The following is a 14,712-nucleotide window of genomic DNA, read 5'->3' as shown; positions in this document are numbered from 1 at the left end:
ACACACACACACACACACACACACACACACACACACACACACACACACACACACACACACACACACACACACACACACACACACACACACACACACACACACATACACACACACACACACACACACACACACACACACACACACACACACACACACACACACACACACACACACACACACACACACACACACTAACAATCATATGGAAGATACTGTACATCTTCAGACCCCCTTCACTGGTCCATTGTCCTGTGTACTCAATATTGCACAATTTGCACATGGCCAACGCTAGCAAAATCACTGGATAAAATGTTTGTGTCCCGACTGCAGGCTGTTCTTCTTGGTGAACCCCACCAACAAGCCCTACTCTTACGAGTGGAGGTGCATTGACAACGAGCCCACTCCCTTTAAATGCCACACACCACAGAGCTCCATCCTGCCTGGCAAGAAGGTGGAGGTGAGTTGACGTACAGTAGCTTTCAAAGTGTGCACATACAGTATGTACTGTACTGTACTCTGCTGTCTGTTTTGCAATTTCTCACATTTGAACAGAGCTAGTCAGAAATTAAGTAATGCATAATGTACAGTGTTAATAGATATAGTCATGCATAGTGTTAACAGGTATGCCAAGGTATGCACAATATGTCACCTCCTCACTGCTGTCCCCTCCTGAGCTGTGCCATGCCCTCGTGTAATGTCCCCTGGTGTGTTTGGCCCAGGTGAGGTTTGACTACCATGCGACGGGCTTGGAGTTGCTGGAATCCTTCTGGATGTTCCATATTCCAGAGCAGAAGCTGAGCGTGCCCTTCCTGCTGGTGGGCACTGCCCGGGAGCCCATGGTCTATATGGACCGGGCGCACCTCAACATGGGCAGCCTGCGTGTGGGTGAGTGGCCTGGCCGGGCATACCCGCTCAGCCTTACTGATGATAGTAATCGCTGTTCTCAAACACCACTCTATGGGAGTGAGACTCACTCATTTCGGCCCTTTCTCTCTCCACACTTTGTATTTCTCTTAGTTTCGTAAAAACTGTCACAACAAAGCCCGTTTTCCATGTGTTTTTTTCTTATACTGTACATTATTGTCATCATTGTCATGATACCTTCACTGCATACTCAACAAAGCTTTATATAGTAGGGTCATGTTTCTGGCCAATCCACTCTTGTATTGAAGGAAAAAAAATATAAAATATAATATACCTCAAATTAAATTACATAAAATACTTTAAGTTAATTAAAAGTTTAAATTAAAAGTTTAAATTAAAAGTTTAATTAAAATCAAAATTAAATGCTATACTGTCATTAGGAGAACAAAAAAGCACACCTGGCCAGGAGGGTCTATCTAGTCTATTTAATGTAAGCTTAGTTAGTCTCTTATATAATGTCTTAATGTCTCTTTATGTGTTGTTTTTATTCATGCAGAATGTTTTTCAGTGTGTCTGACTGTCTTGTCTACTGTGCTGTTTTTTTTTTTTATTGTGATATAGATCCCCTTATGTCTGGAAAACTGCGTTGAATTGAATTGAATTGAACTGAATTACGATGAATTGTTAAAACTGTGTTTGTGCAAGTTATGTTGTATACGGCTATTGTATTGTATGTATCCCCCCGACAGGTCGCAATGTTCAGCACACAATGTACCTGGTCAACCAGGAGAGGGAGCCGTTCCAGTTCTCGGTGCAGGAGAGCTCTCGCCACTCAGACGGCTTCCTGGACCGGCTGGACGTGGAGCCCATGCAGGGAACACTGGCACCACATGACAAGCAAGTAGACACACAAGCAACACTGGCACCACATGACAAGCAAGTAGACACACAAGCAACACTGGCACCACATGACAAGCAAGTAAACACACAAGCAACACTGGCACCACATGACAAGCAAGTAGACACACTGACACCACAGGACAAGCAAATAGACACTTAAACACTGGTACCAAAAGACAAGCAAGTAGACACACAAACAACACTGACACCACAGGACAAGCAAGTAGACACACAGACACCACTGACACCACAGGACAAGCAAGTAGACACTTAAACACTGGCACCACAGGACAAGCAAGTAGACACACAGGCAACACTGACACCACAGGACAAGCAATTAGACACTTAACCACTGGCACCAAAAGACAAGCAAGTACACAGTTATACAACACTTGCAATTCAAATTCGTGGTACCAATCAGATTGCATCAACTCTAACCAATCAGATTGCACCTTAACTCTAACCATAATGAGTAATCAATTTTCACTTTAACTCTAACCAATGTACTCTGTTTGCTGTGTCGTGGTGGCAGGGTGCCACTGATGGTAACGTTCAAGCCTACGCAGGAGGGCGAGGTGTCGTTCAACCTGGCGGTGTGTGTGCAGGGCCACGTGCAGCCGGTGGTGCTGAACGTCAAGGCCGACTGCTACAGTGTCAGGGCCTCCGTGCTGTGCGAGGACCCTGAGGGGAACACCTTCGACATGGACCCCAACGTCCCGCACCATGGGGACTTTAAGCCGGGCAGATACCTTTAATGACAATGACAGTACATATGAACAGAAAAGTCTCCTCCACAATGTTCCGCACCATGGGGACTTTAAGCCGGGCAGATACCTGTAATAACAATGACACAGCACATATGAACACAAAAGGTTAGATACCTTTAATGACAATGACAGTACGTATATGAACAGAAAAGTCTCCTCCACAATGTTCCACTCCATGGAGACTTCAACCCTGTCAGATACCTGTAATGACATTTTCCAGGAGCTCAATTTTGAGGGATGTATGACGTCCATTATGTCTAACTGTTCAAGTGTTCAAGTAACGGTTAGGTTTTTCTTATACTTCAGACATGTACAAGTTTTATCTTTGACCTGACATGTTTCAATGGTATAACTTCGTCTTCATCAGAGGGTCAAATGGATGTTGATGCATGACATGCTTTAAAACCATCTGATGTTGTTGTGGAGGTGTGACCTCCCTATCAATAATGACAGGTTGGTCACACATGCACCTCCTGCTTATACCTGCTTATACCGTTGAAATTTATCTGGTAAAAGAAAAGGGAAAAGTTTTAGGTCAATCTGAGCCCTGCACTGCTGAAAACAGAAACCAGCATGGCCTCTCTCTCTCTCTCTCTCTCCTGGAATTGCAGGTCCAGCTGGGTGACAAGACCACGTTTGCGCTGCTGGTGTCGAACCCGGGGCTGTTTGTCCTGGACGTGCAGTACGAGCTGTGGGGCCCGCCGGCCATACTGCGCCACCTGCAGGTGAAGCCAGAGCAGTACAGTATCAGCGTGGGCAAGCAGGGCCGCTGTGCCATCTCCTTCTGCCCGCTGGAGAAGTGCGTGCTCCGGGACGTGGGCATCAAAGTAAAGGTGGGTCACAAGAGGTGTGGTGTCGTGTGTGGTGCACTGTAAAACATTGCAGCCAGTTAAACGTAAAAAGAAGTAAGCTATCCCTCTGCTTTAAATTTGTAAGTTAACCCAACCTGAGAAAGCCTCGATTGAAATAAGCCTTGAGTTCAGTTAATGCATCCTCTTACTGCAGATGGGGTCGCCGGTGGGCCTATTCACTATATGCTGAAAATACTCAACTACTGTACATCATAACAACATTGCTATGACAGTGCCAAGAGCCTTAAGTAACAGATTAAGACATAACCATTATACTTTTGGTGACAGTAACATTATAACATAGGGGTTAAGACAGTAGGGCAACTTACCTTTTTACGTTGCACTGGCTTGTAATGTTTTATAATGTGGTGTGGTGTGGTGTGGTTCGCCTTCTCCAGTTATTGGTCAGAAAGCCAATGCATCTCTGCTGTGTTTTCCTGCTCCACAGATTAGCAACTGGCCCATGTACGTGTACTGCTCTCTTGTTCCTTGCACCTCTCCTGTGTACTGTACGTCTCTGTACTGTGTGTCTCTCCTGTTCTCAGCAGATCAACAGTAGGCCCTGTTCATAGCTTTACTGTACCTCTGTTAGGGCTGTAAATCACAGCCTCCATGACGATACGATTCGGTATCGATTTCTTAAGGCAGCGATTCGATTATTTTCGATATTTAAGAATGCCCCACGATAGGATCGATGCAATCCGGTTTGATTTTTTTCCAAATACTTTCCCACTTCTATTATATTATGGAGCTAGGGCATCGGACAGGGGCCCAGGATTTGATTACTTTCGATACTTACGAATGCCCCATGATATGATACGATGTGATTCGATTAGATTGTCGGCCGTAGGATCGATGCATTGATACGTTTTGATTATTATTTACACCCCTAATCTCTGTGCTCCCCTGTGTGCTGTACCTCTCTCCTCTTCTCCACAGATCAGTAACGGCCCCGTGTACAGCTGTGCTCTGCAGGGTGTGGCCAAGGTTCCTGGACTGGACTTCTCCTTCCTCAAGCACAACTTTGGCAAGAGCTTCATCTTTGCTGCAGGCATGACGCCCGCCTCCGAAACGCTGGTCCTTGCCAACAGAGGGGAGCGCGAAATCAGGTGACTTAATTACCATGACAACTGTGGTGGGCAGGAGATGTATTCAGCACCGCTTCTGATGTCTCTTATCCAGTCATATGCTAACAGAGCCTTCACTGCTGCTTTTGTTAACACTGAATTACAATCTTATTATGCATATGAATGCACAATGCTCTACGACACTATTCACCATAACAAATATACAGATCAGCAACATTGCATTGCACTGCACTTGACATTTAGTAAACATATTCATCACCCTGCGTCGACAAGTTGACACGTTGGAGTATCTCGCTTGTAGTGAAGGGGAGTCGAGTTGCCCCACCAGGACTCGAACCCTTTCCTTCTGTCACTCAGAGTGTGACTCTGACCGCTACATCAAACATCTCATTGGCATGACAGTCAGGGCACACCAACAACCCTAATGATGGCCACTCCATCACACCGCTGCGTTGTGTATTTCCATCTCCGCAGTGTGAGCTGCTCGTTCAGCAACACCCCGTACCTGGATGTGGGCTTCCAGCCAAGACTTCTGGAGCCGGGAGCTTCTGTGGACATCCCCATCACCTTCTACCCCCGCGAGGCCAAGCACTACCACGAGAAGCTCGTCTTCACCCTCAACGAACACACCAAGCAGGTTGTGGAGATCCACGGACAGGGCACAGAGATCAAGGTGAGATACACTGACTAGGCACCAGAATTAAGGTGTGAGTATTGTATTTTAAGGATATCAACGGACAGGGCACTGAGATGAGATCATTACATTTTTTGGATATCCACGGACAGGGCACCAAGATGAAGGTGAGTGCATTGCAGCTGAGAAGCATCTATTAAACTGGACAAACCTGCCTAGAGGCAGAACATATTTTTGCCTGGTGATTTGGTCTCACACCACACCATAGGAGATAATCTGGCAGGACACAAAAGCCGTCCTCCAATCGCAAGGATTGCATGCAGCTAAGCATTTTGAACAGGTTTGAACACCAGGCATTGATTCCATGGCTTCGGCAATGTATCGGTGCATTAAACTTATTAGTCTGCCTCAGCAGCCTTGGCGAGAAGTGATTTTAAAGGTGGGGTTGCAGGTATGACATCACGTTGGGGGAACTCCCCCAGGATTCTAAGGTTCTACATAGACTCCTATGAGCCTGCGGAACCCCCAACGTGATGTCATAATAGTAAATTTTCTTGAAATGGTTAACCTGCAACCCCACCTTTAACGTCAAAGCACGGCTACAGGGGCAGGGATGTGAAGGTCACAGCCAAAGAAGCCGAAGCCGAAAGCCCAACTGGGAAACTCCAACTTCCATTGTCATTGTGACACAGCACTCCACAGCACACAAGTGAACACTGCACTTAACGAAATTGCATGTATGCCTCACCCATGCAAGGGCAGCCCCTAATGGCGGCCCAAGGGAGCAGTGATACTATGCTCAGGGTACCTCAGTCATGGAGGAGGATGGGGGAGAGCACTGGTTAATTACTCCACCCACCAACCTGGCGGGTCGGGAGTCGAAGCAGAGATTCTTATCCACTCTCTCTGGTCGAACCGGCAATCTTTGGGCTACAAGTCTGATGCCCTAACCGCTGACACATGACGCATGTCCTAAAAGTAGTAAAAGTAGTAAAAACATTTCAGATGACCTTAGACAGTTAGAATAGATGTCAAATCACGATAGCCCAGAGGATTGATTTGCATCTGACTTTAATCTCTCCCCTCTTCACCTCCGGGCTGTGTCTGGGTGCAATGTTGAGTGGAGTGCCGGATGCCAAGTTCCCCATACATAGACCATTCTGTGGCACAGCACCACAGAATAAAAATTGAGCACCACAAATTGATCAACAGCCTCACAAACATGTCAATTGGAGTACACGCGTTATATTTGTGTGTAATACACGTGTAATTATAGTAATACTTGACCCAATGTTTTTTGCCCGCAGCACCACACAATACTACTTGCTCTATGGAAAAGTTGTGAAATGTGTCTGGGTGCAGTATTTAAGTGTAGAGTGCAGTGCTTTGTGCACACGGTGCATGTGTAATGTGTGTGTGTGTGTGTGCGCGCGTGTGCGAGTGTGTGTGTGTGTGTGTGTGTGTGTGTGTGTGTGTGTGTGTGTGTGTGTGTGTGTGTGTGTGTGTGTGTGTGTGTGTGTGTGTGTGTGTGTGTGCGCGCGCGTGTGCGAGTGTGTGTGTGTGTGTGTGTGTGTGCGTGTGTGTGTGTGCGTGTGTGTCCGTGTCAGCTGGACTTTGAGGACCCTCGTCAGAAGGTGGTGAACCTGGGCAACCTGCAGGTGGGCCAGCGCAGTAAACGCCTCATCCCCCTCATCAACCACAGCTCCTCCCCCATCACCTTCAGCTTGCAGTTCAACCCCCGCGTAGAGGCACTGCTGGACGAGCGGGTTAGACACACACACGCACACACACATGTAGTACATGCTCATAACACATGCACACACACACACACACACACACACACACACACACACACACACACACACACACACACACACAAATCTACTGTTTTATTCAAATGGAAAACAGCATTCATTTGATGTTATTTTGTCATGCTTTCAGCGCTACTACTTAGAGATGATTGGATGGAAATTGTCAAAAAAATTGCTGTGTGTGTGTCTGTGTTTGAGTGTGTTTCTGTTCGTGTTTGTGTGTGAGTCTCATTTGAAGTGCCTCCCTGCTCGTGCTTGCATGTTGCCCTGTCTATGTCTGTCTGAGACCCTTGTCCTCTGTGTGTGTGTGTGTGTGTGTGTGTGTGTGTGTGTGTGTGTGTGTGTGTGTGTGTGTGTGTGTGTGTGTGTGTGTGTGTGTGTGTGTGTGTGTGTGTGTGAGAGTGCGCGTGTGTTACTTGCATGTATGTGTGTGTGTGTGTGTATGCAGACATTGTCGGTGTCCCCGGGGAGCCAGGTGACGGTGCGCGGTGGCGGTGGGCGGTGTGTGCTTGAGCTGCTGTTCACGCCATGCGAGCGGCTGCCTCCCTTCAGCGAGCCGCTGCAGCTGGAGTGCATGGGCCGCCTGCTCCCCCTGCTGGTGGTGAAGGGCAGCTGCCACGGCGTGGAGGTCGGCCTCGACCAGGACTACCTCACCTTCGGGGCCGTGGTGCAGCGCTGCCGCATCACCAAGCGCATCCTCATGCAGAACACAGGCGACATTGGGGCCAGGTGAGACTACACACCACACACACAGTAAACACTAGACCAGGGGTTCCCAGACTTTACCATGACAAGGCCCCCCATATACAGTACCGGAATATTCCAGCCAAGTCCCCCCTTACATGGGTCGAGCCACATTATTTTTTCTGTATCCCACTGTATAGAAAATAGTAGCTATAATGGTATGTTCACAGATGCAATAGATTATTATAATGCTGTTGGGAATATTATTAAGATATTTTTTCATTTACTTTTTTAATCTTAGTTATTCAGTTTATTTCATTATGTTTTTTATTGTGCTGTATTTTTCCTGCCAACCTGCCGTGGTCCCCCTAGCACCTTCTTGCAGCCCCCATGGGTCCCCGCCCCCCACTTTGTAAAAGACTGCACTAGACATGTAGACAGAGACAGTATACTAGACACACAGGCAGAGACAATACTAGATAGACAGGCAGAAACAGTACAGTATACTCTAGACAAACAGGCAGAGACAATATACACTAGACACTAATGCGGCACTAAAATGGTGGTATCGGTATCTGCGACTACCAACAAATAGGGCACCGATACCATTTACCGATACCGATGTATGACATTTGAACGCAGCCTTGAACTTGGTTATTTTTTATCAGAGGTATTTAAAAAGTATACAAAGTTCTACTGTATTCACTTTGTACAGTATTAGTCTTTTTCCTGTTTCACAAAGGTTGGCAGCATCCAAGTAGTATGCAGCTCTTCATACAGTATGTATACTGTATTTCAAACAGAGTGGTATCGGTATCGGACGATATTGCACAATCAGGTATCGGGTATCGGTATCGGGCCCACAAAATGGTATCGTGCAACACTACTAGACACACAGGCAGACAGTATACTCAAAACAAAGACAGAGAAGCAAGCAGTAGTGTGTAGCCGAGGGGAAAGGCACGGAGAATGAGAAATAGATTGTAATTGAATAATAGTATATCCGGAAGATAATTGCACTGATCACCATTGATCATCATATATAAAATGCATAAACAACCAGGCAACACAAAAACAAACCACAGCGTAATCAGAACACAAAGCAGATTCCTGCATCATTGTTTCATCTCTACTGGAAAAAAAAAGTGCTCTACTGTGGGTGCCAGTTTGATAGAGTGGGATGGGTACACTGTGTGTGCGTGGTTGAAAGAAACAACACCCCTATCTACTATCTATATCTATGTATGACACAGTGTGGGCAGACTTGTCAATGTGTTGTTTGATGGGACCATCACTTTAAGTCGCTTTAAAGTCATTATTTTCAGTAGAGATGAAACAAAGATGCTGGAATGTGCTTTGTGTTCTGATTAGACTGTGATTTGTTTTTGTTTTGCCTGGTTGTTTATGCCTTCTATCTATGATGATCAATGCTGATCAGTGCAATTATATTCCTGATATACGTGTATTATTCAATTACACTCTCTCTATTTCTCATTCTCCTTGCCTTGCTTCTCGCCTCCACACTAGTGCTTGCTTCTCTGTTTTCTTTTGATGCCATCATAACTCATCTCTCTCTCTCTCTCACTCACTCTCTCTCTCTCTCTCTCTCTCTCTCTCTCTCTCTCTCTCTCTCTCTCTCTCTCTCTCTCTCTCTCTCTCTCTCTCTCTCTCTCTCTCTCTCTCTGTGTTTCTCTCTCTTTCTCTCTCCGTCTCAGGTTCCAGTGGGATGTGAAGAGTTTCTTCCCAGACTTCTCCATCAGCCCTGCGGAGGGCTATATCTGCCCGGGTATGGAGGTGCCGTTCGAGGTGTCCTTTGCCCCCGTGGAGCTATGCCCCAGCCTGCGCTACGACGGCCTGATGTGCACCATCGAGGGCAGCAGGCCCATCTCCCTCACACTGACCGGCTCCTGCATCACACCACCCAACGCCAAGGAGGTACACACACACACACACACACACACACACACACACGTCCCGATGTGTAGCATTTAGAGCAGCAGTTCTATTAACTTTACTGGATCCTATCACACCACCCAACACGGAGGTACAGTAGGATACAGCACGGACACACACACACACACACACACACACACACACACATGGTTCAGCGAAGCAGGAAGCCAGAGTGTAGGAGGGTCACTTTAGGCAGACGAGGAGCCCATCGCTGATGAGTGTCCTGTCTAACCATCTGCTGTGTGTCTGGCCGCGCTATCCCAGGTGCTCCACTTCAACTGCCAGGTGCGCTCCCAGCACACGCAGCCCATCACGCTGGCCAACCGCTCCAACCAGAGCTGGACGCTGCGGCCCGTCATCGAGGGCCAGTTCTGGACCGGCGCCACCATCTTCATCATCGAAGCCTTCCAGGCCAGCAAGGTCTACGAGATCACATACAGGCCTACCATCATGACGACAGAAGGCAAGAAGCACCAGGTAAATGGGCCTCAGTTCAACAAAGACGCTTTTGCACACCTCTGTAGTTGGGCAGGTGCATAGGATGTTATTCCAGCAGGGTTGTCAGTCAAGTGCAAAGAAATCCCGCACACTGTCCATTTCACCAACAAACTTAAATACAACGTTTTGGTCATCCGTCCTTCTTCAGGTTAAGTTACCTTACTTTACCTGAAGGAGGTCTGAAGGAAGAAGTTACCTTACTTTACCTGAAGGAGGTCGGATGACCGAAACGTTGTATTAAAGTTTGTTGGTAGAATGGACAGTGTGCAGGATTTCTTTGCACTTAAATGCTCCTTAGTACCACATATTTACAATGTGATGGTGGTTAATTGTTGTAGTCTCTTTGTGCAGCTTGGCCTGCCAGCAGGCCTGTTCACTCATTGCTAGAAAGACTCAATTACATCATAACAACATTGCTATTACCAGGAACCGGGAACAGATTAAGACTTGGTTATTACAATTTTGGTGACAGTAAAGTTATAGCATAGGCTCTGCACAAAGGGGTTAAAAATTCTGCTGCAGCTAAGACAGAGACGTTACCAGGGCATAATTAAATGAAAGTGTCACACCTCATACTCATATCGAATCATGGGAGCTAGCAGTAAGGTGGATAGTGGTACAGATCATGTTTTAATGGGTCTTAATGCAGCATGTGTAGCAGCTTTACATAGCCCTCTCCACAGGCCCGCCAGTGGCCTTTAGTTCATGCATCTGTGCCTGTACTGTACTTTGGTGCTGGTATTTAAGTCTATTAATTATGACTTCTTTCAGCTCTCTGTTTCCAGTACACACACACACACGCACACACACACACACACACACACACACACACACACACACACACACACACACACAAACATGCATGTATAAACACTTTCTACCAGGCAATTGGTTAGTGCCTTATTCTCTGTATTTATCTCCCTCTCTCCCACTCTCGCATGGTAGTACGTGTTCATTTTGCTTTGATGGGATTGGTTGATTGTGTAATTTTGCTGTTGGTAAAGGACAGTTTTTCTCTGTGAATGTTTTTTTCTCTGAATGGGTTTTCTTATTCAGTCACTTGTAATGTGAACGTCTAGGAATGACACAATAAACTTGAATCACTTGAATGATACAAGTGTTGAATCTCTAAATCTCTCCCTTCCTCCTCCCCCTCTCTCTCCCTGTACTGTAGGGTTCCATCTTCTTCCCCTTCCCGGACGGCACTGGCGTGCTGTACTCCTTGTCTGGCACGGCGGAGCCTCCGAAGGCTGTGGCCGTCATCGCCCACGAGCTTCCCTGCCGCACCAACTACACCGAGCTGCTGCCTGTGCAGAACTGGCTGCCCAAGCCACAGAGGTAGGCAGAGGCACAGAGGTGGGCACAGACCCACACTCAGGGGAAGGCAGTGGCACACACACATAGTTTGGTAGTGGCACAGAAGTGGGCACAGACCCACACTAAGAGGAAGGCAGTGGCACACACTCAGAGCTAGGCAGAGGCAAAGAGGAAGGTCAGGGGCACACCCGTAGTTCCGTAGTGGCACAGTAGTGGGCACAGGCAAAGAGATACAGGCACACATACAGAGGTGAGAGTTTGGCACAGGCACACACACAGAAGTAGGCGCAGGCACACAGGCTGGCATAAGCACACAGATTTACGCTGAAGTTTGCCGTATAGACACAGAGGACGGCACAAGCACACGTGTGGGCAGAAACACAGAGATAGACACAGCTACACAGATGGGTTCAGGCAGACACTTTGGCACAGACACAGAGGCAGGCACTAACACATAAGGTTCTTTTCCACATACAACCCAGTAGGGTCGTGTCAAGATGAGCCTGGTTTGAGCTTCCGTTACAACCTGTATTACCCAAAGTGGATGGCAACAACAAACGTTGGATAGGCAGGTACTCCACAGTACAGCACAGCACAGCATAGTGAAGAACTAACACAGCACAGCACAGCACAGCACAGCACAGCCCAGTGGCTTATTAGAGCAGCCTTAGCAGGAGTCTTCCTCCCCAAATAGCCCCAAGGACTCATTAGTCTACACAGGTGGGTCATTGGCAAGCATTACAATCAGGCTTGCTGCCAAAACGGTGCTGGATCAGGCTGTGACTACAAGAGGAGGGGAAAAGGAGGTCTAGAAATGAATGGGAGCAAGAGGAGAGGTATGGGTACCATGAGGGCCAAGTTTAATTGGAGGGCTAGGAGTAACATGAGGGCCAAGTTTAATAGGAGGGCTAGGAGTAACATCAAATGTTGGCTGATTTTTTTTTTTACCTGCAAAGGCCCTCAGGGGAGACATCAGTGCTAAACCCTGAGAAGGGAGGTTGCATGATGGGACCAAGTACAACTGTAGCCTGAGGGCAGATTTTAACTGGGTATAAACTATGAACGTGACATTAAGGGGAAAAAGGCAAGCACCACCATTTCATTAATAGTATTTGCACAGTGTGGTCATGAAAATCTCCATTTCATATGAAGAACATTGTTCTAATACTATGTTTTCTATTCTTGAACCAAACCTAACCGCACTAACAATGTCAGCGATACCACACAATTATCATAACGCATGGTATTTCTTAATGTATGGGTTTTACTGTGAACTAAAGAGACATACTGTACTAAGGACCATGTGTTAACACATTTGAAGTTTAATAGATGTAGTATATGCTGCACATAATGTGAAAACGAAAGCAGTTAGGCTTAATGGCAAACAGAGTGCAGCAGGCAGCTGCTCTCTCCCAGTCGTATGAAAGCCACTTGCTGAAAATATTATTCCAGTTCCCTCTGCTCATGTAGGGCCAGATGTTTCAATTTAAGCCTGATGGCAGCTAATTTCACTTGGCTAATTGTGTTTCCGCTAGACTTAACAGCTATGACAGCTCAAGAGGGGAGACGGAGAACAATAGTGCTCGCTCGCCCACCCTGCAGAATTCTCCACCTGTGTTCCTCAGTCCACATCCTCCCTCAAAAGTTTCCACCTGTCTCTTAGATTGTATTGACCCTCACATATCTCCACCTGTCTCTTAGTTTGTATCGGCCCTCCTCACAAATCTCCTCCTGAAATAAAGTATCCCAGAGTCCCCCTGAAAAACAGTATCCCATGCCCACTTGAAAGAGAACACCACCCTCTGTATCCCTCTTTCCACTCATCTCTCTCCTCTTCTCTCATCTCTGTCCTTCTCCCTTCTCCCTCTCTCTCACACTCCTCCCCTTTCTCCCTGATTTTCCTTCTCTCCTCTCATCTTTGTCCCCCCTCGTATCTCCTTTTCTCTCCAATCTTTCCCCTCGTCTTCTGCTCTCCCTTCTCTATTCTCTGTTAACCCCTCTTCTCCCTCTATCTCCCTCCATCCCTCCCTCTCACCCTTTCTCTTCCTTCACCTTCTCTATCTCTCTCCTCTCATCTCTCTGCCTCGTCCCATTGCTTCCTCAATCCTCACATCTCCTCTCCCTCATCTTATCTTTATTCCCCTCTCCTCACTCTATCTCTCTCCTCTCCTCTTCTCTCTCTGCCTCCCTCCATCCTCTCCTCTCCCGCCTCTCATCTCTATCTCTCTCTCCTTTCACCTCTCTGCCTCTTCCATCTCTGTCTCTATCCCTCCTCCAGGTTCCGTGTGGTGTTTGAGATGATAAAGCCCGATAAGCCGGACAACACCATCTACCTGAAGGGCCTTGACTACATAGAGGTAGCGGGTATGGCCACCAAGGACTACAAGCTCTCCTTCCTCTCCTACAAGGAGGGCCTGTGCAACGCTAAGGTCAGACACACACACACACACACACACACACACACACACACACACACACACACACACACACACACACACACACACACACACACACACACACACACACACACACACACACACACACACACACACACACTATCTAGGCCTGCTTTTTCTATATGTGATAGAGCTATAGCTAGAGCTCTTCCTTGATTACAGTTTTTGGTTCAGCACTTGAAAATTACGCTTTTCCTTTCTCTGTTTACCACAAAGAAAATACACTTTTTGAAAAGTTTCCTGAAAAGATCAGAATAGGTACATACGTATGTATATTACCCAAGGTTGTATATTTAGTACATAGAATAATCTCACTCACCTTTTGTCATATGCAGCTATGTCACTTTATCTTGCTGTGTCGTTCCTCAGATCTTTGTCAGGTTAATTTGTCCAGGGTTTTCCAGGTATTTTATCATACAAAAATGTGCTGTATGCTGTCTCTCAACTCCAATCAGAGTTTGCCTCCTTGACCCCGCCTCCCACCCCGTGTCTCTGTCCCCCAGGTGACGTTCCGTAACGAGGCGACAGGTGAGTACCTGTTCTACCTGCTGGGCTTCAGGACTACGCCGCCGGGCGTCATCAGCACCATCGAGATGACCACCACCGTGCGGCAGTCCACGCTGGCCAGCGTGACGGTGGAGAACCCCCTGGCCAGCAGCGTCTTCTTCACCGTGGAGTGCCGCAGCGCCGACGTCTTCATGCCCTCGCAGCTCAACGTGCCCGCTCAGAGCCAGGTGCGCTATTTTCACACAGCCCCCGCCGTGCATTAGCACAGAACCAGGTACGCTATTTTCACACAGCCCCCGCCGTGCATTAGCACAGAGCCAGGTACGCCAGACATCTTCATGACCCCGCTGATCAACGTGCCTGCTCACAGCCAGGTGCGGTA

General features: G+C 47.3%; 1 protein-coding gene across 1 annotated transcript in view; it reads left to right on the top strand.

The window, feature by feature from the left end:
* Positions 1–14,712, top strand: part of hydin (HYDIN axonemal central pair apparatus protein) — a 172,124-nt gene that overhangs the window by 155,412 nt on the left and 2,000 nt on the right. The window contains exons 69-82 of the mRNA XM_063197456.1: positions 331–457; positions 720–885; positions 1,614–1,761; positions 2,297–2,500; positions 3,139–3,364; positions 4,322–4,491; positions 4,945–5,143; positions 6,712–6,870; positions 7,364–7,644; positions 9,315–9,534; positions 9,817–10,029; positions 11,225–11,388; positions 13,646–13,796; positions 14,327–14,557. Of these exons, the coding sequence (XP_063053526.1) occupies positions 331–457; positions 720–885; positions 1,614–1,761; positions 2,297–2,500; positions 3,139–3,364; positions 4,322–4,491; positions 4,945–5,143; positions 6,712–6,870; positions 7,364–7,644; positions 9,315–9,534; positions 9,817–10,029; positions 11,225–11,388; positions 13,646–13,796; positions 14,327–14,557 (2,659 nt within the window). The remainder of the gene's footprint in view (positions 1–330; positions 458–719; positions 886–1,613; positions 1,762–2,296; positions 2,501–3,138; positions 3,365–4,321; positions 4,492–4,944; positions 5,144–6,711; positions 6,871–7,363; positions 7,645–9,314; positions 9,535–9,816; positions 10,030–11,224; positions 11,389–13,645; positions 13,797–14,326; positions 14,558–14,712) is intronic.

Source organism: Engraulis encrasicolus, chromosome 4 (genome assembly GCF_034702125.1).
Source record: "Engraulis encrasicolus isolate BLACKSEA-1 chromosome 4, IST_EnEncr_1.0, whole genome shotgun sequence".
In the NCBI taxonomy this organism is placed as follows: domain Eukaryota; kingdom Metazoa; phylum Chordata; class Actinopteri; order Clupeiformes; family Engraulidae; genus Engraulis; species Engraulis encrasicolus.
This window is presented reverse-complemented; position numbering and strand designations above follow the sequence as displayed.